We start from the raw sequence: 25,187 nt of genomic DNA, 5'->3' as shown, positions 1-25,187 counted from the left end.
GGGTCTTTAGTTAATATAGGAGGGGGTAGCTGGGTCTTTAGTTAATATAGGAATGGGGTAGCTGGGTCTTTAGTTAATATAGGAGGGGTAGCTGGGTCTCTAGCTAATATAGGAGGGGGTAGCTGGGTCTCTAGCTAATATAGGAGGGGGTAGCTGGGTCTCTAGCTAATATAGGAGGGGGTAGCTGGGTCTCTAGCTAATATAGGAGGGGGTAGCTGGGTCTTTAGTTAATATAGGAGGGGGTAGCTGGGTCTCTAGCTAATATAGGAAGGGGGTAGCTGGGTCTTTAGTTAATATAGGAGGGGTAGCTGGGTCTCTAGCTAATATAAGAGGGGGTAGCTGGGTCTCTAGCTAATATAGGAGGGGGTAGCTGGGTCTTTAGCTAATATAGGAGGGGGTAGCTGGCTCTCTAGCTAGTATAGGAGGGGGTAGCTGGGTCTCTAGTTAATATAGGAGGGGGTAGCTGGGTCTCTAGCTAATATAGGAGGGGGTAGCTGGGTCTCTAGCTAATATAGGAGGGGGTAGCTGGGTCTCTAGCTAATATAGGAGGGGGTAGCTGGGTCTCTAGCTAATATAGGAGGGGGTAGCTGGGTCTCTAGCTAATATAGGAGGGGGTAGCTGGGTCTCTAGCTAATATAGGAGGGGGTAGCTGGGTCTCTAGCTAATATAGGAGGGGGTAGCTGGGTCTCTAGCTAATATAGGAGGGGGTAGCTGGGTCTCTAGCTAATATAGGAGGGGGTAGCTGGGTCTTTAGTTAATATAGGAGGGGGTAGCTGGGTCTCTAGCTAATATAGGAGGGGGTAGCTGGGTCTTTAGTTAATATAGGAGGGGGTAGCTGGGTCTCTAGCTAATATAGGAGGGGGTAGCTGGGTCTCTAGCTAATATAGGAGGGTTAGCTGGGTCTCTAGCTAATATAGGAGGGGGTAGCTGGGTCTTTAGTTAATATAGGAGGGGGTAGCTGGGTCTTTAGTTAATATAGAAGGGGGTAGCTGGGTCTCTAGCTAATATAGGAGGGGGTAGCTGGGTCTCTAGCTAGTATAGGAGGGGGTAGCTGGGTCTTTAGCTAATATAGGAGGGGGTAGCTGGGTCTCTAGCTAATATAGGAGGGGGTAGCTGGGTCTCTAGCTAATATAGGAGGGGGTAGCTGGGTCTCTAGTTAATATAGGAGGGGGTAGCTGGGTCTCTAGCTAATATAGGAGGGGGTAGCTGGGTCTTTAGTTAATATAGGAGGGGGTAGCTGGGTCTTTAGTTAATATAGGAGGGGGTAGCTGGGTCTTTAGTTAATATAGGAGGGGGTAGCTGGGTCTTTAGTTAATATAGGAGGGGGTAGCTGGGTCTCTAGCTAATATAGGAGGGGGTAGCTGGGTCTCTAGCTAGTATAGGAGGGGGTAGCTGGGTCTCTAGCTAATATAGGAGGGGGTAGCTGAGTCTTTAGTTAATATAGGAGGGGGTAGCTGGGTCTCTAGCTAATATAGGAGGGGGTAGCTGGGTCTTTAGTTAATATAGGAGGGGGTAGCTGGGTCTCTAGCTAATATAGGAGGGGGTAGCTGGGTCTTTAGTTAATATAGGAGGGGGTAGCTGGGTCTCTAGCTAATATAGGAGGGGGTGGCTGGGTCTCTAGCTAGTATAGGAGGGGGTAGCTGGGTCTTTAGCTAATATAGGAGGGGGTAGCTGGGTCTTTAGTTAATATAGGAGGTGTTAGCTGGGTCTCTAGCTAATATAGGAGGGGGTAGCTGGGTCTCTAGCTAATATAGGAGGGGGTAGCTGGGTCTCTAGTTAATATAGGAGGGGGTAGCTGGGTCTCTAGCTAATATAGGAGGGGGTAGCTGGGTCTCTAGCTAATATAGGAGGGGGTAGCTGGGTCTTTAGTTAATATAGGAGGGGGTAGCTGGGTCTTTAGTTAATATAGGAGGGGGTAGCTGGGTCTTTAGTTAATATAGGAGGGGGTAGCTGGGTCTCTAGCTAATATAGGAGGGAGTAGCTGGGTCTCTAGCTAGTATAGGAGGGGGTAGCTGGGTCTCTAGCTAATATAGGAGGGGGTAGCTGGGTCTTTAGTTAATATAGGAGGGGGTAGCTGGGTCTTTAGTTAATATAGGAGGGGGTAGCTGGGTCTTTAGTTAATATAGGAGGGGGTAGCTGGGTCTTTAGTTAATATAGGAGGGGGTAGCTGGGTCTTTAGTTAATATAGGAGGGGGTAGCTGGGTCTTTAGTTAATATAATAGGGGGTAGCTGGGTCTTTAGTTAATATAGGAGGGGGTAGCTGGGTCTTTAGTTAATATAGGAGGGGGTAGCTGGGTCTTTAGTTAATATAATAGGGGGTAGCTGGGTCTTTAGTTAATATAGGAGGGGGTAGCTGGGTCTTTAGTTAATATAGGAGGGGGTAGCTGGGTCTTTAGTTAATATAGGAGGGGGTAGCTGGGTCTTTAGCTAATATAGGAGGGGGTAGCTGGGTCTTTAGCTAATATAGGAGGGGGTAGCTGGGTCTTTAGTTAATATAGGAGGGGGTAGCTGGGTCTTTAGTTAATATAGGATGGGTTAGCTGGGTCTTTATTTAATATAGGAAGGGTGTAGCTGGGTCTTTAGTTAATATAGGAGGGGGTAGCTGGGTCTCTAGCTAATATAGGAGGGGGTAGCTGGGTCTCTAGCTAATATAGGAGGGGGTAGCTGGGTCTCTAGCTAATATAGGAGGGGGTAGCTGGGTCTCTAGCTAATATAGGAGGGGGTAGCTGGGTCTCTAGCTAATATAGGAGGGGGTAGCTGGGTCTTTAGTTAATATAGGAGGGGGTAGCTGGGTCTCTAGCTAATATAGGAGGGGGTAGTTGGGTCTCTAGCTAATAGAGGAGGGGGTAGCTGGGTCTCTAGTTAATATAAGAGGGGGTAGCTGGGTCTCTAGCTAATATAGGAGGGGGTAGCTGGGTCTCTAGCTAATATAGGAGGGTTAGCTGGGTCTCTAGCTAATATAGGAGGGGGTAGCTGGGTCTTTAGTTAATATAGGAGGGGGTAGCTGGGTCTTTAGTTAATATAGAAGGGGGTAGCTGGGTCTCTAGCTAATATAGGAGGGGGTAGCTGGGTCTCTAGCTAGTATAGGAGGGGGTAGCTGGGTCTTTAGCTAATATAGGAGGGGGTAGCTGGGTCTTTAGTTAATATAGGAGGTGTTAGCTGGGTCTCTAGCTAATATAGGAGGGGGTAGCTGGGTCTCTAGCTAATATAGGAGGGGGTAGCTGGGTCTCTAGTTAATATAGGAGGGGGTAGCTGGGTCTCTAGCTAATATAGGAGGGGTAGCTGGGTCTCTAGCTAATATAGGAGGGGGTAGCTGGGTCTTTAGCTAATATAGGAGGGGTAGCTGGGTCTCTAGCTAATATAGGAGGGGGTAGCTGGGTCTCTAGCTAATATAGGAGGGGGTAGCTGGGTCTTTAGCTAATATAGGAGGGGGTAGCTGGGTCTTTAGTTAATATAGGAGGGGGTAGCTGGGTCTTTAGTTAATATAGGAGGGGGTAGCTGGGTCTTTAGTTAATATAGGAGGGGGTAGCTGGGTCTTTAGTTAATATAGGAGGGGGTAGCTGGGTCTCTAGCTAATATAGGAGGGGGTAGCTGGGTCTCTAGCTAGTATAGGAGGGGGTAGCTGGGTCTCTAGCTAATATAGGAGGGGGTAGCTGAGTCTTTAGTTAATATAGGAGGGGGTAGCTGGGTCTCTAGCTAATATAGGAGGGGGTAGCTGGGTCTTTAGTTAATATAGGAGGGGGTAGCTGGGTCTCTAGCTAATATAGGAGGGGGTAGCTGGGTCTTTAGTTAATATAGGAGGGGGTAGCTGGGTCTCTAGCTAATATAGGAGGGGGTAGCTGGGTCTCTAGCTAGTATAGGAGGGGGTAGCTGGGTCTTTAGCTAATATAGGAGGGGGTAGCTGGGTCTTTAGTTAATATAGGAGGTGTTAGCTGGGTCTCTAGCTAATATAGGAGGGGGTAGCTGGGTCTCTAGCTAATATAGGAGGGGGTAGCTGGGTCTCTAGTTAATATAGGAGGGGGTAGCTGGGTCTCTAGCTAATATAGGAGGGGGTAGCTGGGTCTCTAGCTAATATAGGAGGGGGTAGCTGGGTCTTTAGTTAATATAGGAGGGGGTAGCTGGGTCTTTAGTTAATATAGGAGGGGGTAGCTGGGTCTTTAGTTAATATAGGAGGGGGTAGCTGGGTCTCTAGCTAATATAGGAGGGGGTAGCTGGGTCTCTAGCTAGTATAGGAGGGGGTAGCTGGGTCTCTAGCTAATATAGGAGGGGGTAGCTGGGTCTTTAGTTAATATAGGAGGGGGTAGCTGGGTCTTTAGTTAATATAGGAGGGGGTAGCTGGGTCTTTAGTTAATATAGGAGGGGGTAGCTGGGTCTTTAGTTAATATAGGAGGGGGTAGCTGGGTCTTTAGTTAATATAGGAGGGGGTAGCTGGGTCTTTAGTTAATATAGGAGGGGGTAGCTGGGTCTTTAGTTAATATAGGAGGGGGTAGCTGGGTCTTTAGTTAATATAATAGGGGGTAACTGGGTCTTTAGTTAATATAGGAGGGGGTAGCTGGGTCTTTAGTTAATATAGGAGGGGGTAGCTGGGTCTTTAGTTAATATAATAGGGGGTAGCTGGGTCTTTAGTTAATATAGGAGGGGGTAGCTGGGTCTTTAGTTAATATAGGAGGGGGTAGCTGGGTCTTTAGTTAATATAGGAGGGGGTAGCTGGGTCTTTAGCTAATATAGGAGGGGGTAGCTGGGTCTTTAGCTAATATAGGAGGGGGTAGCTGGGTCTTTAGTTAATATAGGAGGGGGTAGCTGGGTCTTTAGTTAATATAGGAGGGGGTAGCTGGGTCTTTAGTTAATATAGGAAGGGGGTAGCTGGGTCTTTAGTTAATATAGGAGGGGGTAGCTGGGTCTCTAGCTAATATAGGAGGGGGTAGCTGGGTCTCTAGCTAATATAGGAGGGGGTAGCTGGGTCTCTAGCTAATATAGGAGGGGGTAGCTGGGTCTTTAGTTAATATAGGAGGGGGTAGCTGGGTCTCTAGCTAATATAGGACGGGGTAGCTGGGTCTTTAGTTAATATAGGAGGGGGTAGCTGGGTCTTTAGTTAATATAGGAGGGGGTAGCTGGGTCTTTAGTTAATATAGGAGGGGGTAGCTGGGTCTTTAGTTAATATAGGAGGGGGTAGCTGGGTCTTTAGTTAATATAGGAGGGGGTAGCTGGGTCTTTAGTTAATATAGGAGGGGGTAGCTGGGTCTTTAGTTAATATAGGAGGGGGTAGCTGGGTCTCTAGCTAATATAGGAGGTGGTAGCTGGGTCTTTAGTTAATATAGGAGGGGGTAGCTGGGTCTCTAGCTAATATAGGAGGGTGTAGCTGGGTCTTTAGTTAATATAGGAGGGGGTAGCTGGGTCTTTAGTTAATATAGGAGGGGGTAGCTGGGTCTTTAGTTAATATAGGAGGGGTAGCTGGGTCTCTAGCTAATATAGGAGGGGGTAGCTGGGTCTCTAGCTAATATAGGAGGGGGTAGCTGGGTCTTTAGTTAATATAGGAGGGGGTAGCTGGGTCTCTAGCTAATATAGGAGGGGGTATCTGGGTCTCTAGCTAATATAGGAGGGGGTAGCTGGGTCTTTAGTTAATATAGGAGGGGTTAGCTTGGTCTCTGGGTGGTGACTTGGGTTTCACTGTGTGTCTATTCTCTAGATTGATTTTCTATTGAATTAGTAGAATGATCAGAAGTTCTTTGATAAAGTGCTTGTTCTCATCCGTCTTCCTGTGACTGACCCTGACCTGTACGTTCTCGGTTACCAACAGTTCTACAGTACTTAAATTGACTGACCTGTTTTCTGTTTTCTCCTAGAGGTTTACTGTAGTGACTAATTCTCTGTGTGTTCTCTGTCTTCCCAGGTCTGCTGATAGGGTCTGGCTGTGCTCTCTACCCGCTGGGCTGGGACAGTGAGGAGGTCCGACAGACTTGCAACAACACCTCCGACCAGTTTGAACTGGGTAAGTTTAGTTCACTCCTCCATCCACAACTTAGATCTGTACAGAGTTTACAACATAGATCTGTACAGAGTTTACAACATAGATCTGTACAGAGTTTACAACATAGATCTGTACAGAGTTTACAACATAGACCTGTACAGAGTTTACAACATAGATCTGTACAGAGTTCACTCCTCCATCCACAATGTACATCTGTACAGAGTTTACAACATAGATCTGTACAGTTTACAACATAGATCTGTACAGAGTTCACAACATAGATCTGTACAGAGTTCACAACATAGATCTGTACATAGTTTACACCTTCATGCTAGCAAGGAACAGGAAAATATAGACACACACATTGTAAACTCACACTGTGGAAGTATTGATGCTATAGGCTACTGTAACTTTAGTTCCTTGGCAAGCAAGATGTCAAACCTCTTTGGTTTAAATGTAGAGTACATCGGTCAGCAGAGGCAGAGTCCCATTTGTCCTGTCAACTCCTATACATAGCAAGTATACTGAGGAGTCCCCATTTGTCCTGTCAACTCCTGTACACAGCAAGTATACTGAGGAGTCCCCATTTGTCCGGTCAAACTCCTGTACATAGCAAGTATACTGAGGAGTCCCCATTTGTCCGGTCAACTCCTGTACATAGCAAGTATACTGAGGTGTCCCCATTTGTCCTGTCAACTCCTGTACATAGCAAGTATACTGAGGTGTCCCCATTTGTCCTGTCAACTCCTGTACATAGCAAGTATACTGAGGTGTCCCCATTTGTCCTGTCAACTCCTGTACATAGCAAGTATACTGAGGAGTCCCCATTTGTCCTGTCAACTCCTGTAAATAGCAAGTATACTGAGGTGTCCCCATTTGTCCTGTCAACTCCTGTACATAGCAAGTATACTGAGGTGTCCCCATTTGTCCTGTCAACTCCTGTAAATAGCAAGTATACTGAGGAGTCCCCATTTGTCCTGTCAACTCCTGTACATAGCAAGTATACTGAGGAGTCCCCATTTGTCCGGTCAACTCCTGTACATAGCAAGTATACTGAGGAGTCCCCATTTGTATTGTGTGAAGAATGATTTGTGGGAGAAACCTCCCCGATTTAATCCATTGTAGAATAACCTAATGTAATGTAACAAAATGTGAAAAAGGGGTCTGAATACTTTCCCAAATGCCCTGTATCTACCTTGGACCCTGTCAAAATCATTCGTGGAAAAATAACAAGCAAAACATTTTGACAAATCAAATGTTCCCCACAAAAATAATAAATAAAACAAAAATGTTAAGACTTCAACAGTGAATTGGTATTTAAACTTATTTGAACCTTTAACACCAAAACAGCCCATAGATATGAATTAATGTGAGTCGTTCCTTCAGTGTTGTTGATGTCTGCAGACATGTTTGTTATATGAAGATGACTCTGTAGCTGTAGTTGTGTAGAGGGTCATTATATTCTGAGAGTGTTTCTGCGCATCATTCTTCTCCGTACAGAGACAGTTGTTGGTCCCAAATCGCACCCTATTCCCTATATAGTGCGCAACTTTTGACTAGAGCCACATAGGCACTGTATAGGGAACGGGGGGGCCATTTTGGACACAGTCAGGTGTCCCCTGGGACTACCCAGCATGCATTGGGAGAGGAAAACAGACAGTTTGTCTCAGCACAGATGTCGTGGTGTCTCTACAGTCAGCCCGTATCACCCCCACAGGAATTAGTAGGCAACTATGAAGGAGATTTAGAGATAGAGAATAGAATGGGGTTTGTTGTTCCTATAAAGTGAGGCTGTTTATACAACTGTTTTGTTATACAGTCATTTGGTATAATGATAATCACAGTGTAATCAATGTCCAATATCTTTGGGGTAACTATGGGGTATCTATGGGGTAACTATGGGGTACCTATGGGGTATCTATGGGGTAACTATGGGGTAACTATGGGGTATCTATGGGGTAACTATGGGCTAACTATGGGGTATCTATGGGGTAGATATGGTGTAACTATGGGGTATCTTTATTTTAATTTTTTTATTTAACCTTTATTTAACTAGGCAAGTCAGAACAAATTCTTATTTTCAATGACGGCCTAGGAACAGTGGGTTAACTGCCTTGTTCAGGGGCAGAACAACAGACTTCTATGAGGTCTATCAGGTGATTCCTCATGAATCACCTGAAACAAAATACCATTATTTAGGGATTTTCACAAAATATAATCCATAGAATGATGTTTTGGAGGAAGGATTGTTGACATATATTTGACATGTGTATCTAAAAGCATAATTGAGAAATAACTCTTCAAAGATGGCATATTTATCACATTTTGGCCTACCCAGCCTTCCTTCAATACTCCATAATGAAACATTATATTAAAGGAGGTACCTACAGATTAAACATTATGGAGAATTAAAGGAGACACCTACAGATGAAACATTATAGAGTATTAAAACCTGTTGAGGACAGAGGGCGCTGTTTTCACTTTGGGGGAAAATCGTGCCCAATTTAAACGGCCTCGTACTGAATTCTTGCTCGTACAATATGCATATTATTATTACTATTGGATAGAAAACACTCTCTAGTTTCTAAAACCGTTTGAATTATATCTGTGAGTAAAACAGAACTCATTTTGCAGCAAACTTCCTGACAGGAAGTGGAAAATCTGAAATCGATGCACTCTTCTAGGGGCTGCCTATTAAAGTCCTTGTTATTTATTAGTTTAGATGCACTTCATACGTCTTCCACTAGATGTCGACAAGCAGTGAGAGAAGAAATTGAGTGTGTAACTTGATCTGGACTCGAATTATAGCTCTTGGCATGACGTGTCACCAGTTTCCTGTTTTCTGGAGAGCGCGAGGAGGGACCTGGATTTGCCTTCTCATAAGCTGCCGTTATGGACGACTAATATCTCCGGCTTTGATTTTATTTGATACATGTGACAATATCATCGTAAAGTATGTTTTGTCAATATACACTGCTCAAAAAAATAAAGGGAACACTTAAACAACACAATGTAACTCCAAGTCAATCACACTTCTGTGAAATCAAACTGTCCACTTAGGAAGCAACACTGATTGACAATAAATTCCACATGCTGTTGTGCAAATGGAATAGACAAAAGGTGGAAATTATAGGCAATTAGCAAGACACCCCCCAAAACAGGAGAGATTCTGCAGGTGGTGACCACAGACCACTTCTCAGTTCCTATGCTTCCTGGCTGATGTTTTGGTCACTTTTGAATGCTGGCGGTGCTCTCACTCTAGTGGTAGCATGAGACGGAGTCTACAACCCACACAAGTGGCTCAGGTAGTGCAGTTCATCCAGGATGGCACATCAATGCGAACTGTGGCAAAAATGTTTGCTGTGTCTGTCAGCGTAGTGTCCAGAGCATGCAGGTGCTACCAGGAGACAGGCCAGTACATCAGGAGACGTGGAGGAGGCCGTAGGAGGGCAACAACCCAGCAGCAGGACCGCTACCTCCGCCTTTGTGCAAGGAGGTGCACTGCCAGAGCCCTGCAAAATGACCTCCAGCAGAATCACTCCTGTTTTGGGGGGTGTCTTGCAAATTGCCTATAATTTCCACCTTTTGTCTATTCCATTTGCACAACAGCATGTGAAATTTATTGTCAATCAGTGTTGCTTCCTAGGTGGACAGTTTGATTTCACAGAAGTGTGATTGACTTGGAGTTACATTGTGTTGTTTAAGTGTTCCCTTTATTTTTTGAGCAGTGTAGTTTAATCAGATTATTGAAATTTTTCCGGGAGTTTTGCCGTGTTCCGTTCTCTTCCGTTTGTTGACATGGAGAGATTCGCGCCACTTGGCAAGTGTGCTTGCTAAATCGAGAATGAAAAAGGCCGTTCTAAATCCAAACAACGATTGTTCTGGACAAAGGACCCCTTGTACAACATTCTGATGAAAGATCAGCAAAAGTAGGACCCATTTTATGATGCTATTTCATATATCTGTCGTACATGTGAACTAGTCGTTGGCGCCCAGCTTTTGGGTACTCTCTCGCTATACCTAAGCTATAACAAACAACTTCATCAGATGGCAGTCTTATAACATGTTATTCAATAAATCTATGTTTGTTTGAAAAATGTGCATATTTCAGGTATAAATCATAGTTTACATTGCAGCTACAATCAGAAATTGCACCGAAAGCAGCCATAATAATTACAGACACCAACGTCAAATACCTAAATACTCATCATAAAACATTTCTGAAAAATACATGGTGTACAGCAAATGAAAGACAGGCATCTTGTGATTCCAGCCAATATTTCCGATTTCTTAAATGTTTTACAGCGAAAATATAGCGTTATATTAGCTTACCACAATAGCCAGAAACACAAGCCATTCCCCAGTAGTAAAAGTTAGCGATCGTGAGAAACCAGCAAAAGATATATAATTTTTGACTAACCTTGATAAGCTTCATCAGATGACAGTCCTATAACATCAGGTTATACATACACTTATGTTTTGTTCGAAAATGTGCATATTTAGAGCTGAAATCAGTGGTTATACATTGTGCTAACTTAGCATATTTTTCCCACAACGTCCGGATACATTTCTGACACTCACCTAATCTGACCAAATAACTTATCATAAACTTTACTAAAAAATACATGTTGGACAGCAAATGAAAGATACACTAGTTCTTAATGCAACCGCTGTGTTAGATTTTTTTAAATAACTTTAGTACGACATACAGCTTATGTTATAGCGAGACAGCACCCAAAATCTGTACAGAGTTTACAACATAGACCTGTACAGAGTTTACAACATAGATCTGTACAGAGTTCACTCCTCCATCCACAATGTACATCTGTACAGAGTTTACAACATAGATCTGTACAGTTTACAACATAGATCTGTACAGAGTTCACAACATAGATCTGTACAGAGTTCACAACATAGATCTGTACATAGTTTACACCTTCATGCTAGCAAGGAACAGGAAAATATAGACACACACATTGTAAACTCACACTGTGGAAGTATTGATGCTATAGGCTACTGTAACTTTAGTTCCTTGGCAAGCAAGATGTCAAACCTCTTTGGTTTAAATGTAGAGTACATCGGTCAGCAGAGGCAGAGTCCCATTTGTCCTGTCAACTCCTGTACATAGCAAGTATACTGAGGAGTCCCCATTTGTCCTGTCAACTCCTGTACACAGCAAGTATACTGAGGAGTCCCCATTTGTCCGGTCAAACTCCTGTACATAGCAAGTATACTGAGGAGTCCCCATTTGTCCGGTCAACTCCTGTACATAGCAAGTATACTGAGGTGTCCCCATTTGTCCTGTCAACTCCTGTACATAGCAAGTATACTGAGGTGTCCCCATTTGTCCTGTCAACTCCTGTACATAGCAAGTATACTGAGGTGTCCCCATTTGTCCTGTCAACTCCTGTACATAGCAAGTATACTGAGGAGTCCCCATTTGTCCTGTCAACTCCTGTAAATAGCAAGTATACTGAGGTGTCCCCATTTGTCCTGTCAACTCCTGTACATAGCAAGTATACTGAGGTGTCCCCATTTGTCCTGTCAACTCCTGTAAATAGCAAGTATACTGAGGAGTCCCCATTTGTCCTGTCAACTCCTGTACATAGCAAGTATACTGAGGAGTCCCCATTTGTCCGGTCAACTCCTGTACATAGCAAGTATACTGAGGAGTCCCCATTTGTATTGTGTGAAGAATGATTTGTGGGAGAAACCTCCCCGATTTAATCCATTGTAGAATAACCTAATGTAATGTAACAAAATGTGAAAAAGGGGTCTGAATACTTTCCCAAATGCCCTGTATCTACCTTGGACCCTGTCAAAATCATTCGTGGAAAAATAACAAGCAAAACATTTTGACAAATCAAATGTTCCCCACAAAAATAATAAATAAAACAAAAATGTTAAGACTTCAACAGTGAATTGGTATTTAAACTTATTTGAACCTTTAACACCAAAACAGCCCATAGATATGAATTAATGTGAGTCGTTCCTTCAGTGTTGTTGATGTCTGCAGACATGTTTGTTATATGAAGATGACTCTGTAGCTGTAGTTGTAGCATGAGACGGAGTCTACAACCCACACAAGTGGCTCAGGTAGTGCAGTTCATCCAGGATGGCACATCAATGCGAACTGTGGCAAAAATGTTTGCTGTGTCTGTCAGCGTAGTGTCCAGAGCATGCAGGTGCTACCAGGAGACAGGCCAGTACATCAGGAGACGTGGAGGAGGCCGTAGGAGGGCAACAACCCAGCAGCAGGACCGCTACCTCCGCCTTTGTGCAAGGAGGTGCACTGCCAGAGCCCTGCAAAATGACCTCCAGCAGAATCACTCCTGTTTTGGGGGGTGTCTTGCAAATTGCCTATAATTTCCACCTTTTGTCTATTCCATTTGCACAACAGCATGTGAAATTTATTGTCAATCAGTGTTGCTTCCTAGGTGGACAGTTTGATTTCACAGAAGTGTGATTGACTTGGAGTTACATTGTGTTGTTTAAGTGTTCCCTTTATTTTTTGAGCAGTGTAGTTTAATCAGATTATTGAAATTTTTCCGGGAGTTTTGCCGTGTTCCGTTCTCTTCCGTTTGTTGACATGGAGAGATTCGCGCCACTTGGCAAGTGTGCTTGCTAAATCGAGAATGAAAAAGGCCGTTCTAAATCCAAACAACGATTGTTCTGGACAAAGGACCCCTTGTACAACATTCTGATGAAAGATCAGCAAAAGTAGGACCCATTTTATGATGCTATTTCATATATCTGTCGTACATGTGAACTAGTCGTTGGCGCCCAGCTTTTGGGTACTCTCTCGCTATACCTAAGCTATAACAAACAACTTCATCAGATGGCAGTCTTATAACATGTTATTCAATAAATCTATGTTTGTTTGAAAAATGTGCATATTTCAGGTATAAATCATAGTTTACATTGCAGCTACAATCAGAAATTGCACCGAAAGCAGCCATAATAATTACAGACACCAACGTCAAATACCTAAATACTCATCATAAAACATTTCTGAAAAATACATGGTGTACAGCAAATGAAAGACAGGCATCTTGTGATTCCAGCCAATATTTCCGATTTCTTAAATGTTTTACAGCGAAAATATAGCGTTATATTAGCTTACCACAATAGCCAGAAACACAAGCCATTCCCCAGTAGTAAAAGTTAGCGATCGTGAGAAACCAGCAAAAGATATATAATTTTTGACTAACCTTGATAAGCTTCATCAGATGACAGTCCTATAACATCAGGTTATACATACACTTATGTTTTGTTCGAAAATGTGCATATTTAGAGCTGAAATCAGTGGTTATACATTGTGCTAACTTAGCATATTTTTCCCACAACGTCCGGATACATTTCTGACACTCACCTAATCTGACCAAATAACTTATCATAAACTTTACTAAAAAATACATGTTGGACAGCAAATGAAAGATACACTAGTTCTTAATGCAACCGCTGTGTTAGATTTTTTTAAATAACTTTAGTACGACATACAGCTTATGTTATAGCGAGACAGCACCCAAAATCAGGGCGGATAATATTACTAAACATTTCAAATAGAAATACGAAATAACATCATAAATGGTTCCTACTTTTGATGAGCTTCCATCAGAATGTTGTACAAGTTGTCCTTTGTCCAGAATAATTGTTGTTTGTGTAACAGTTCCAGTGGTGGAATAAAAGAGTCAGGTGCAGAGAGCAGGGTAATCTTCAATAAGTGGATATTTATTCCTCCCAGAAAATCAAATACATGAAGGGCGACGCCACACAAAACACCGGGCGCGTAAAAGTACATTCCAAGAAAAAGTATACAGAAATCCACTAACGAACACCACCAACACGAAACAGAAAAACAAGCCCGCACAAAAGTCGGCGGGCCAACTGGGTTTAAATACCCCCTAACCTAAACACAAAACAGGTGAAACAAATTAGACCAACTCAAAAGAAAACAGAAAAGGGTGGCAGCTAGTAGACCGGAGACGACGACCGCCGAACGCCGCCCGAACGGGAAGAGGCACCATCCTCGGCGGGATTCGTAACAGTACCCCCCTCCCGACGCGCGGCTCCCGCAGCGTGCCGACTCCGGCCTCGAGGACGACCCGGAGGGCGAGGAGCAGGGCGATCCGGATGGAGGCGGTGAAAGTCCCTCAAGAGGGACGGATCCAAAATGTCCCCCACCGGTACCCAGCATCTCTCCTCCGGACCGTACCCCTCCCAGTCCACGAGGTACTGCAGGCCCCTCACCCGGCGTCTTGAGTCCAGAATGGATCGTATCCTATACGCCGGGGACCCAACGATGTCGAGAGGGGGAGGAGGGACCTCCGGTACCTCACCTTCCTGCAGGGGACCAGCTACCACCGGCCTGAGGAGAGACACATGAAACGAGGGGTTAATACGATAGTAAGAGGGAAGTTGTAACCTATAACACACCTCGTTTATCCTCCTCAGGACTTTAAATGGCCCCACACACTGCGGCCCCAGCTTCCGGCAGGGCAGGCGGAGGGGCAGGTTTCGGGCCGAGAGCCAGACCCTGTCCCCTGGTGCGAACACAGGGGCCTCACTGCGGTGGCGGTCAGCGCTCCTCTTCTGCCGTTCACTGGCCTGCCTGAGAGAGTCCTGGACCACTCGCCAGGTCTCTCTAGAGCGCTGTACCCACTCCTCCACCGCAGGAGCTTCAGTCTGGCTCTGATGCCACGGAGCCAGGACCGGCTGGTACCCCAGTACACACTCGAACGGCGACATGTTCGTTGATGAGTGGCGGAGTGAGTTCTGGGCCAACTCCGCCCATGGGACGTACCTCGCCCATTCTCCTGGCCGGTCCTGGCAATACGACCTCAGAAACCTACCCACCTCCCGGTTCACTCTTTCCACCTGCCCATTACTTTCGGGGTGATACCCAGAGGTGAGGCTGACCGAGACCCCCAGACGCTCCATAAACGACCTCCACACCCGGGACGTGAACTGGGGACCTCGATCAGATACAATATCCTCCGGCACCCCGTAATGCCGGAAAACGTGGGTAAATAGAGCCTCCGCAGTCTGTAGGGCCGTAGGGAGACCAGGCAATGGGAGGAGACGACAGGACTTAGAGAACCGATCCACAACGACCAAAATGGTAGTGTTCCCCTGAGATGGAGGAAGATCCGTCAAAAAATCTACCGAGAGATGAGACCATGGCCGTTGTGGAACCGGAAGGGGTTGTAACTTTCCCCTCGGTAGGTGCCTAGGAGCCTTACTCTGAGCGCATACCGAGCAGGAGGAGACATAGAGTCTCACGTCCTTAGCCAAGGTGGGCCACCAGTATTTCCCTCTAAGACCACGCACTGTCCTCTCCACCCCCGGATGACCCGAAGCAGGTAGTGTGTGAGCCCACCGAATCAATCGATCACGGACACCAAGTGGTACGTACCTAAGGCCAGTCGGACACTGGGACGGCACAGGTTCTACCCTCAACGCCCGCTCGATGTCCGCGTCCACCTCCCATACCACCGGAGCCACCAGACAAGAGGCGGGAAGGATGGGAGTCGGATCGATGGGCCGGTCATCCGTGTCATAGAGACGAGACAGCGCGTCGGCCTTAGTGTTGAGGGAACCTGGTCGGTAAGAGATCGTAAATCTAAAACGAGTAAAGAACATGGCCCACCTCGCCTGACGCGGATTCAGTCTCCTCGCCTCTCGGATATACTCCAGATTGCGGTGGTCAGTCCAGATGAGAAAAGGGTACTTAGCCTCCTCAAGCCAGTGTCTCCACACCTTCAGGGCTTTTACCATAGCTAGTAGCTCCCTGTCCCCCACATCATAGTTCCGCTCCGCCGGACCCAGCTTCTTAGAAAAGAAAGCACAGGGACGGAGCTTCGGTGGCGTGCCTGAGCGCTGTGATAGCACGGCTCCAACACCAGCCTCAGACGCATCCACCTCCACTATGAACGCTAATGAAGGGTCCGGATGCGCCAACACGGGAGCCTCAGTAAACCGTGCCTTCAACTGGTTGAAAGCTCCCTCTGCCTCGGCCGACCACTGTAGACGCACCGGCCCTCCCTTTAGCAGTGAGGTAATGGGTGCCGCCACTTGGCCAAAACCCCGAATAAACCTCCGGTAGTAATTGGCAAACCCTAAAAACCGCTGCACCTCCTTTACCGTGGTTGGAGTCGGCCAATTACGCACGGCGTTAACGCGATCACTCTCCATCACCACCCCTGAGGTGGAAATGCGATAACCCAGGAAGGAAACGGCTTGTTTGGAGAACACACATTTCTCAGCCTTGACTTATAGGTCATGCTCCAGCAGCCTCCCAAGGACCCTGCGCACCAGGGAGACATGCGCGGCGCGTGTGGCAGAATAGATCAAGATGTCATCAATATACACTACCACACCCTGCCCGTGCATGTCCCTGAGAATCTCATCTACAAAGGATTGAAAAACGTCTGGAGCATTCTTTAACCCATACGGCATGACGAGGTACTCATAGTGGCCTGATGTGGTACTAAACGCTGTTTTCCACTCGTCTCCTCCCCGAATACGCACCAGATTATACACACTCCTGAGATCCAGTTTTGTGAAAAAACGTGCTCCGTGGAATGATTCCACCGCCGTAGCGATGAGAGGTAGCGGATAACTAAATCCCACTGTGATTGAATTTAGACCTCGATAATCAATGCACGGACGCAGACCTCCCTCCTTTTTTCTCACAAAAAAGAAACTCGAGGAGACGGGTGACATGGAGGGCCGAATGAACCCCTGTCTCAGAGCTTCCGTGACATATGTCTCCATAGCCAACGTCTCCTCCTGTGACAATGGGTACACATGACTCCTGGGAAGTGCAGCGTTCTCCTGGAGCTTTATCACACAATCCCACCGTCGATGAGGTGGTAATTTGGTCGCTTTCTTCTTACTAAAAGCGATAGCCAAATCGGCATATTCTGGGGGAATGCGCACAGTGGAAACCTGGTCTGGACTCTCCACCGATGTGGCACCGATGGAAACTCCCACACACCTACCTGAACACTCCTCTGACCACCCCTGAAGAGCTCCCTGTCTCCAGGAAATGAGGGGATTGTGAATGGCTAGCCAGGGAACCCCCAACACCACCGGAAACCCAGGTGAATCAATAAGGTAGAAACTAATCTGCTCCCTATGATCCCCCTGTGTTACCATGTCCAGCGGAATCGTGGCCTCCCTGACCAGCCCTGACCCTAACGGTCGGCTATCTAGGGAGTGCACAGGGAAAGGAGGGTCTATCTGTACCAACGGAATACCCAACTTACGGGCTAGACCGCGATCCATAAAACTCCCAGCTGCGCCTGAGTCTACTAGCGCCTTATGCTGGAGAGAAGGGAAAAACGCAGGGAAAAAAATAACCAAAAACATGTGACCGACAGGAAGCTCTGGGTGAGTCTTGTGCCTACTCACCTGGGGTGGCCGAGAAGTATTCCGCCTGCCATCTCTACTCCCAGAGGCGCTCCTCCACCACCGGTCTGAAGTGTGTCCTCTCCGGCCACAATAGGTGCAAGAGAAGCCACCTCCTCCGGCCCCCCTAGATGCAGCCCCGGGAGGGCTGGGAGGTGGAACTGACAGGACCCCCTCTGAACGCCCGCGGGCAGCTAGCAGGTTGTCCAGTCGTATAGACATGTCAATTAGCTCATCGAGAGAGAGTGTAGTGTCTCGACAAGCTAGCTCCCGACGGACGTCCTCCCGAAGGCTACAGATTTAAGTATGGTTCAGGGAGAGGTAGATTTAAGTATGGTTCAGAGAGAGGTAGATTTAAGTATGGTTCAGGGAGAGGTAGATTTAAGTATGGTACGTTTAGCATAGAAGCTAAGATGCTAGTGTACGTTTAGCATAGAAGCTAAGATGCTAGTGTACGTTTAGCATAGAAGCTAAGATCCTAGCGTACCTTTAGCATAGAAGCTAAGATGCTAGTATACGTTTAGCATAGAAGCTAAGATGCTAGTGTTTGTTTAGCATAGAAGCTAAGATGCTAGCGTACGTTTAGCATAGATGCTGTAATTTCGCACAACGATATATAGGCCTTTAAACTGGGAATTAAACTCCAACAACATATCAACCACCAGCATAGATGCTGCTGCCATAACCCAATACTCACACAAACATGAATATTTACAAATATTCAAAATGTCAAAATGTAGCATATCTCTCTCTCTCTCTCTCTCTCTCTCTCTAGGTTCCTGTGAGATTGGCTGGGCCTACTACTGTACGGGTGCCGGGGCCGCTGCTGCAATGCTGCTGTGTACCTGGATGGCCTGTTTCTCAGGGAAGAGAAAGAAGCAGTACCCTTACTAGATGAACCGGCTGGGGGAGGGAGGAGAAGGGGTACCCTTACTAGATGAACCGGCTGGGGGAGGGAGGAGAAGGGGTACCCCTACTAGATGAACCAGCTGGGGGAGGGAGGAGGAGAAGGGGTACCCCTACTAGATGAACCGGCTGGGGGAGGGAGGGAGAGAAGGGGTACCCCTACTAGATGAACCGTCTGGGGGAGGGAGGAGGAGAAGGGGTACCCCTACTAGATGAACCAGCTGGGGGAGAGAGGAGGAGAAGGGGTACCCCTACTAGATGAACCAGCTGGGGGAGGGAGGAGGAGAAGGGGTACCCCTACTAAATGAACCGTCTGGGGGAGGGAGGAGGAGAAGGGGTACCCCTACTAGATGAACCAGCTGGGGGAGGGAGGAGGAGAGGGGGTACCCCTACTAGATGAACCAGCTGGGGGAGGGAGGGGGAGAAGGGGTACCCTTACTAGATGAACCAGCTGGGGGAGGGAGGAGGAGAAGGGGTAGCCTGACTAGATGAACCAGCTGGGGGAGGGAGGGGGAGAAGGGGTAGCCCTACTAGATGAACCAGCTGGGGGAGGGAGGAGGAGAGGGGGTAGCCTGACTAGATGAACCAGCTGGGGGAGGGAGGGGGAAAAGGGGTACCCCTACTAGATGAACCAGCTGGGGGAGGGAGGGGGAGAAGGGGTACCCTTACTAGATGAACCAGCTGGGGGAGGGAGGAGGAGAAGGGGTACCCCTACTAGATGAACCGTCTGGGGGAGGGAGAAGGAGAAGGGGTACCCCTACTAGATGAACCGGCTGGGGGAGGGAGGAGGAGAAGGGGTACCCCTACTAGATGAACCAGCTGGGGGAGGGAGGGGGAGAAGGGGTACCCCTACTAGATGAACCAGCTGGGGGAGGGAGGAGGAGAAGGGGTACCCCTACTAGATGAACCGTCTGGGGGAGGGAGAAGGAGAAGGGGTACCCCTACTAGATGAACCGGCTGGGGGAGGGAGGAGGAGAAGGGGTACCCCTACTAGATGAACCAGCTGGGGGAGGGAGGGGGAGAAGGGGTAGCCCTACTAGATGAACCAGCTGGGGGAGGGAGGAGGAGAAGGGGTACCCCTACTAGATGAACCGGCTGGGGGAGGGAGGAGGAGAAGGGGTACCCCTACTAGATGAACCGGCTGGGGGAGGGAGAAGGAGAAGGGGTACCCCTACTAGATGAACCGGCTGGGGGAGGGAGGAGGAGAAGGGGTACCCCTACTAGATGAACCAGCTGGGGGAGGGAGAAGGAGAAGGGGTACCCCTACTAGATGAACCGGCTGGGGGAGGGAGGAGGAGAAGGGGTACCCCTACTAGATGAACCAGCTGGGGGAGGGAGGAGGAGAAGGGGTACCCCTACTAGATGAACCAGCTGGGGGAGGGAGGGGGAGAAGGGGTAGCCCTACTAGATGAACCAGCTGGGGGAGGGAGGAGGAGAAGGGGTAGCCCTACTAGATGAACCAGCTGGGGGAGGGAGGAGGAGAAGGGGTAGCCCTACTAGATGAACCAGCTGGGGGAGGGAGGGGGAGAAGGGGTACCCCTACTAGATGAACCAGCTGGAGGAGGGAGGGGGAGAAGGGGTAGCCCTACTAGATGAACCAGCTGGGGGAGGGAGGAGGAGAAGGGGTAGCCCTACTAGATGAACCGGCTGGGGGAGGGAGGGGGTAGCCCTACTAGATGAACCAGCTGGGGGAGGGAGGGGGAGAAGGGGTAGCCCTACTAGATGAACCAGCTGGGGGAGGGAGGAGGAGAAGGGGTAGCCCTACTAGATGAACCAGCTGGGGGAGGGAGGGAGGAGGAGGGGTAGCCCTACTAGATGAACCAGCTGGGGGAGGGAGGGAGGAGAAGGGGTACCCCTACTAGATGAACCAGCTGGGGGAGGGAGGAGGAGAAGGGGTAGCCCTACTAGATGAACCAGCTGGGGGAGGGAGAAGGAGAAGGGGTAGCCCTACTAGATGAACCAGCTGGGGGAGGGAGGGAGGAGAAGGGGTACCCCTACTAGATGAACCAGCTGGGGGAGGGAGGGAGGAGAAGGGGTAGCCCTACTAGATGAACCAGCTGGGGGAGGGAGGGGGAGAAGGGGTAGCCCTACTAGATGAACCAGCTGGGGGAGGGAGGGAGGAGGAGGGGTAGCCCTACTAGATGAACCAGCTGGGGGAGGGAGGGAGGAGAAGGGGTAGCCCTACTAGATGAACCAGCTGGGGGAGGGAGGGAGGAGGAGGGGTAGCCCTACTAGATGAACCAGCTGGGGGAGGGAGGGGGAGAAGGGGTAGCCCTACTAGATGAACCAGCTGGGGGAGGGAGGGGGAGAAGGGGTAGCCCTACTAGATGAACCAGCTGGGGGAGGGAGGGAGGAGAAGGGGTAGCCCTACTAGATGAACCAGCTGGGGGAGGGAGGAGGAGAAGGGGTAGCCCTACTAGATGAACCAGCTGGGGGAGGGAGGAGGAGAAGGGGTAGCCCTACTAGATGAACCAGCTGGGGGAGGGAGGAGGAGAAGGGGTAGCCCTACTAGATGAACCAGCTGGGGGAGGGAGGGGGAGAAGGGGTAGCCCTACTAGATGAACCAGCTGGGGGAGGGAGGAGGAGAAGGGGTAGCCCTACTAGATGAACCGTCTGGGGGAGGGAGGAGGAGAAGGGGTACCCCTACTAGATGAACCAGCTGGGGGAGGGAGGGGGAGAAGGGGTACCCCTACTAGATGAACCAGCTGGGGGAGGGAGGAGGAGAAGGGGTAGCCCTACTAGATGAACCAGCTGGGGGAGGGAGGGGGAGAAGGGGTACCCCTACTAGATGAACCAGCTGGGGGAGGGAGGGGGAGAAGGGGTAGCCTGACTAGAAATGAGATGCGAATGAGGACCCTTACTAGGAGAACATTCCAAATGGCACCCGATTCCCTATAGAGTGTGTTTCCTTGACCAGAGCCCTATGGCCACTGGGGGATAATACTGCACTATAAAGGGAGTAGAGTGGCATTTGGAAGGCACCCTAGAGGAGCCACTTGGTGGGAGGAAAGAGAAGAGACAGGCCTATAGACTACTACAGACTACTACACAGTCCTATAGGCTACTACATGCTACTACATGCTACTACAGGCTACTACATGCTACTACAGACTACTACACAGTACTACAGACTACTACATGCTACTACAGGCTACTGCACACTACTACAGACTACTACATAGTCCTACAGACTACTACAGGCTACTACACAGTCCTACAGACTACTACATAGTCCTACAGACTACTACAGGCTACTGCATGCTAATACAGACTACTGCATGCTACTACAGACTACTACATGCTACTACAGGCTACTACAGACTACTACAGACTACTACACAGTCCTACAGACTACTACATAGTCCTACAGACTACTACAGACTACTACAGGCTACTACAGACTACTACAGGCTACTGCAGACTACTACAGACTACTACAGACTACTACATAGTCCTACAGACTACTACAGACTACTACAGGCTACTACAGACTACTGCAGGCTACTGCAGACTACTACAGACTACTACATAGTCCTACAGACTACTACAGACTACTACAGGCTACTGCAGACTACTACAGACTACTACAGACTACTACATAGTCCTACAGGCTACTACATGCTACTACAGACTACTACATGCTACTACAGGCTACTACAGGCTACTACATGCTACTACAGACTACTACATGCTACTAGAGGCTACTACAGGCTACTACATGCTACTACAGACCACTACATGCTACTACAGACTACTACATAGTCCTACAGACTACTACATGCTACTACAGACTACTACATGCTACTACAGACCACTACATGCTACTACAGACTACTACATAGTCCTACAGACTACTACATGCTACTACAGACTACTACATAGTCCTACAGACTACTACAGGCTACTACAGACTACTATAGACTACTACAGACTACTACAGACTGTTGCAGGCTACTACATGCTACTACAGACTACTACATGCTACTACAGGCTACTACATGCTACTGCAGGCTACTACAGACTACTGCAGGCTACTACAGACTACTACAGACTACAGTAGCCTGCAGTAGCTAGTGATGACAGATAACAGCTACAGGCTATAGTATACATAACAATCAAAAGCACACTGAGTGACCTGAAGTGTTCTGCTCTGATCATGATCGGACCCAGGTCAACCCAGGTCATCACACCAGGGCAGAGACAAACTGACTGCTACAACTGCAGTACAAGACAACACACGTCTTCAGAAGCTTAGGCATAATTCTTCCTCTTCCTAAATGAACAATGTAACTCCTTGCATCCACTTTCAAATGCTCTGCGCCACATGGGACAGGTCATCAGACAGACCAAGACAGAGACTGACTGTTATGACTACAGGACAAGACAAACTAAGGAAGAGACTGATTGTTAAGACTGCAGGACAAGACAAACTAAGGAAGAGACTGATTGTTAAGACTGCAGGACAAGACAAACTAAGGAAGAGACTGATTGTTAAGACTGCAGGACAAGACAAACTAAGGAAGAGACTGATTGTTAAGACTGCAGGACAAGACAAACTAAGGAAGAGACTGATTGTTAAGACTGCAGGACAAGACAAACTAAGGAAGAGACTGATTGTTAAGACTGCAGGACAAGACAAACTAAGGAAGAGACTGATTGTTAAGACTGCAGGACAAGACAAACTAAGGAAGAGACTGATTGTTAAGACTGCAGGACAAGACAAACTAAGGAAGAGACTGATTGTTAAGACTGCAGGACAAGACAAACTAAGGAAGAGACTGATTGTTAAGACTGCAGGACAAGACAAACTAAGGAAGAGACTGATTGTTAAGACTGCAGGACAAGACAAACTAAGGAAGAGACTGATTGTTAAGACTGCAGGACAAGACAAAATGTACAGCAGTAAACAAATACCGTCTTAAAAAACTGATCTTATTGTTCTGTTCTGACTGCAGTCAGACAAAACTGTTCTTATTCCTCCTCACTGACTGTCCTTATTCCTCCTCCCTGACTGTTCTTATTCCCCCTCTCTGACTGTCCTTATTCCTCCTCCCTGACTGTTCTTATTCCCCCTCTCTGACTGTTCTTATTCCTCCTCCCTGACTGTCCTTATTCCTCCTCCCTGACTGTTCTTATTCCCCCTCTCTGACTGTTCTTATTCCTCCTCCCTGACTGTCCTTATTCCCCCTCCCTGACTGTCCTTATTCCTCATCCCTGACTGTCCTTATTCCCCCTCCCTGACTGTCCTTATTCCTCATCCCTGACTGTCCTTATTCCTCATCCCTGACTGTCCTTATTCCTCCTCCCTGACTGTCCTTATTCCCCCTCCCTGACTGTTCTTATTCCTCCTCTCTGACTGTCCTTATTCCTCCTCTCTGACTGTCCTTATTCCTCCTCTCTGACTGTCCTTATTCCTCCTCTCTGACTGTCCTTATTCCTCCTCTCTGACTGTCCTTATTCCTCATCCCTGACTGTCCTTATTCCTCCTCTCTGACTGTCCTTATTCCTCCTCCCTGACTATCCTTATTCCTCCTCCCTGACTGTCCTTATTCCTCCTCCCTGACTGCCCTTATTCCTTCTCCCTGACTGTTCTTATTCCTCCTCCCTGACTGTCCTTATTCCTCCTCCCTTACTGTCCTTATTCCTCCTCCCTGACTGTCCTTATTCCTCCTCCCTTACTGTCCTCATTCCTTCTCCCTGACTGTCCTTATTCCTCATCCCTGACTGTCCTTATTCCTCCTCCCTGACTGTCCTTATGCCTCCTTCCTGACTGTCCTTATTCCTCATCTCTGACTGTCCTTATTCCTCATCCCTGACTGTCCTTATTCCTCATCCCTGACTGTCCTTATTCCTCCTCCCTGACTGTCCTTATTCCCCCTCTCTGACTGTTCTTATTCCTCCTCCCTGACTGTCCTTATTCCTCATCCCTGACTGTCCTTATTCCTCATCCCTGACTGTCCTTATTCCTCCTCCCTGACTGTCCTTATTCCTCATCCCTGACTGTTCTTATTCCCCCTCCCTGACTGTCCTTATTCCTCATCCCTGACTGTCCTTATTCCTCCTCCCTGACTGTCCTTATTCCCCCTCTCTGACTGTCCTTATTCCTCCTCTCTGACTGTCCTTATTCCCCCTATCTGACTGTCCTTATTCCACCTCCCTGACTGTTCTTCCTATATGCACAATATATGGACCAATCTCTCTTTGTTTCACTGTCATGTACCTAACTATCTCTTTTTAAAGAATGTGTTCTTTCTCTCCATGTCTCTGGTTGTGGTGATTTAGTGGTACAATAGTCGAGACCTGTGATTCTTCCATTGGTATTGTGGTGTTTCTGTATTTGTTATCATAAAAATAAAAATAAATGCAATAATCTCCATGATGTAAAAAAGCAATCCAACCTAGGCTACTCCTTCCTGAATACAGCCTGCTCAGATCCCCAAAAAACCCCTCATCGTTGTTATGGGTTAACATATTCTCTAGATACAGCATATACAATGAGTTGTACGATAATGTACATTTTATCCTATTAGCATATGTTTTGTATACACATTTCAAGGAAGTCCTAGTTGTTATTTCTCCGCTGTGTGTAAATAAATGTTGTTTATCTAAATATACAGTATTTCGTTTTTTTTTTTTTACATATTATTTTCTTGTCAACGTTACCTGAACTAAAGCAAAGAGCCGGTGCATCCATTCACTGATGTTATTGCTGCTGTCTGGGACTCTCACGTCTAGGTTGTATGGAACGTCACAATCCTGACTTTAAAGCTGAGGGGGTGAGGCGGAGAAAATGTAACCATTCACACGTTCATCCGTTGAACAGCAGGAAATACTCTATACTAGATATACTCGGCGTACTGGGAGTAATTCTCTGTCTCCGTCCCAAATGACACCCTATATA

General features: G+C 47.5%; 1 protein-coding gene across 1 annotated transcript in view; it reads left to right on the top strand.

Moving 5' to 3' along the window:
- LOC129822479 (LHFPL tetraspan subfamily member 6 protein) overlaps positions 1 to 18,421 on the top strand; it is a 185,374-nt gene extending 166,953 nt beyond the window's left edge. Inside the window, exons 3-4 of the mRNA XM_055880785.1 lie at positions 5,891 to 5,989; positions 18,156 to 18,421. Coding sequence (XP_055736760.1) covers positions 5,891 to 5,989; positions 18,156 to 18,274 — 218 coding nt within the window. The 3' untranslated portion in view covers positions 18,275 to 18,421. The remainder of the gene's footprint in view (positions 1 to 5,890; positions 5,990 to 18,155) is intronic.
- The last annotated feature ends 6,766 nt before the right edge of the window (positions 18,422 to 25,187 follow it).

Source organism: Salvelinus fontinalis, chromosome 24, assembly GCF_029448725.1.
Source record: "Salvelinus fontinalis isolate EN_2023a chromosome 24, ASM2944872v1, whole genome shotgun sequence".
Taxonomy (NCBI): Eukaryota; Metazoa; Chordata; class Actinopteri; order Salmoniformes; family Salmonidae; genus Salvelinus; species Salvelinus fontinalis.
The sequence above is the reverse complement of the archived record's forward strand: the minus strand, read 5'-3'. Positions and strand labels throughout refer to the sequence as shown.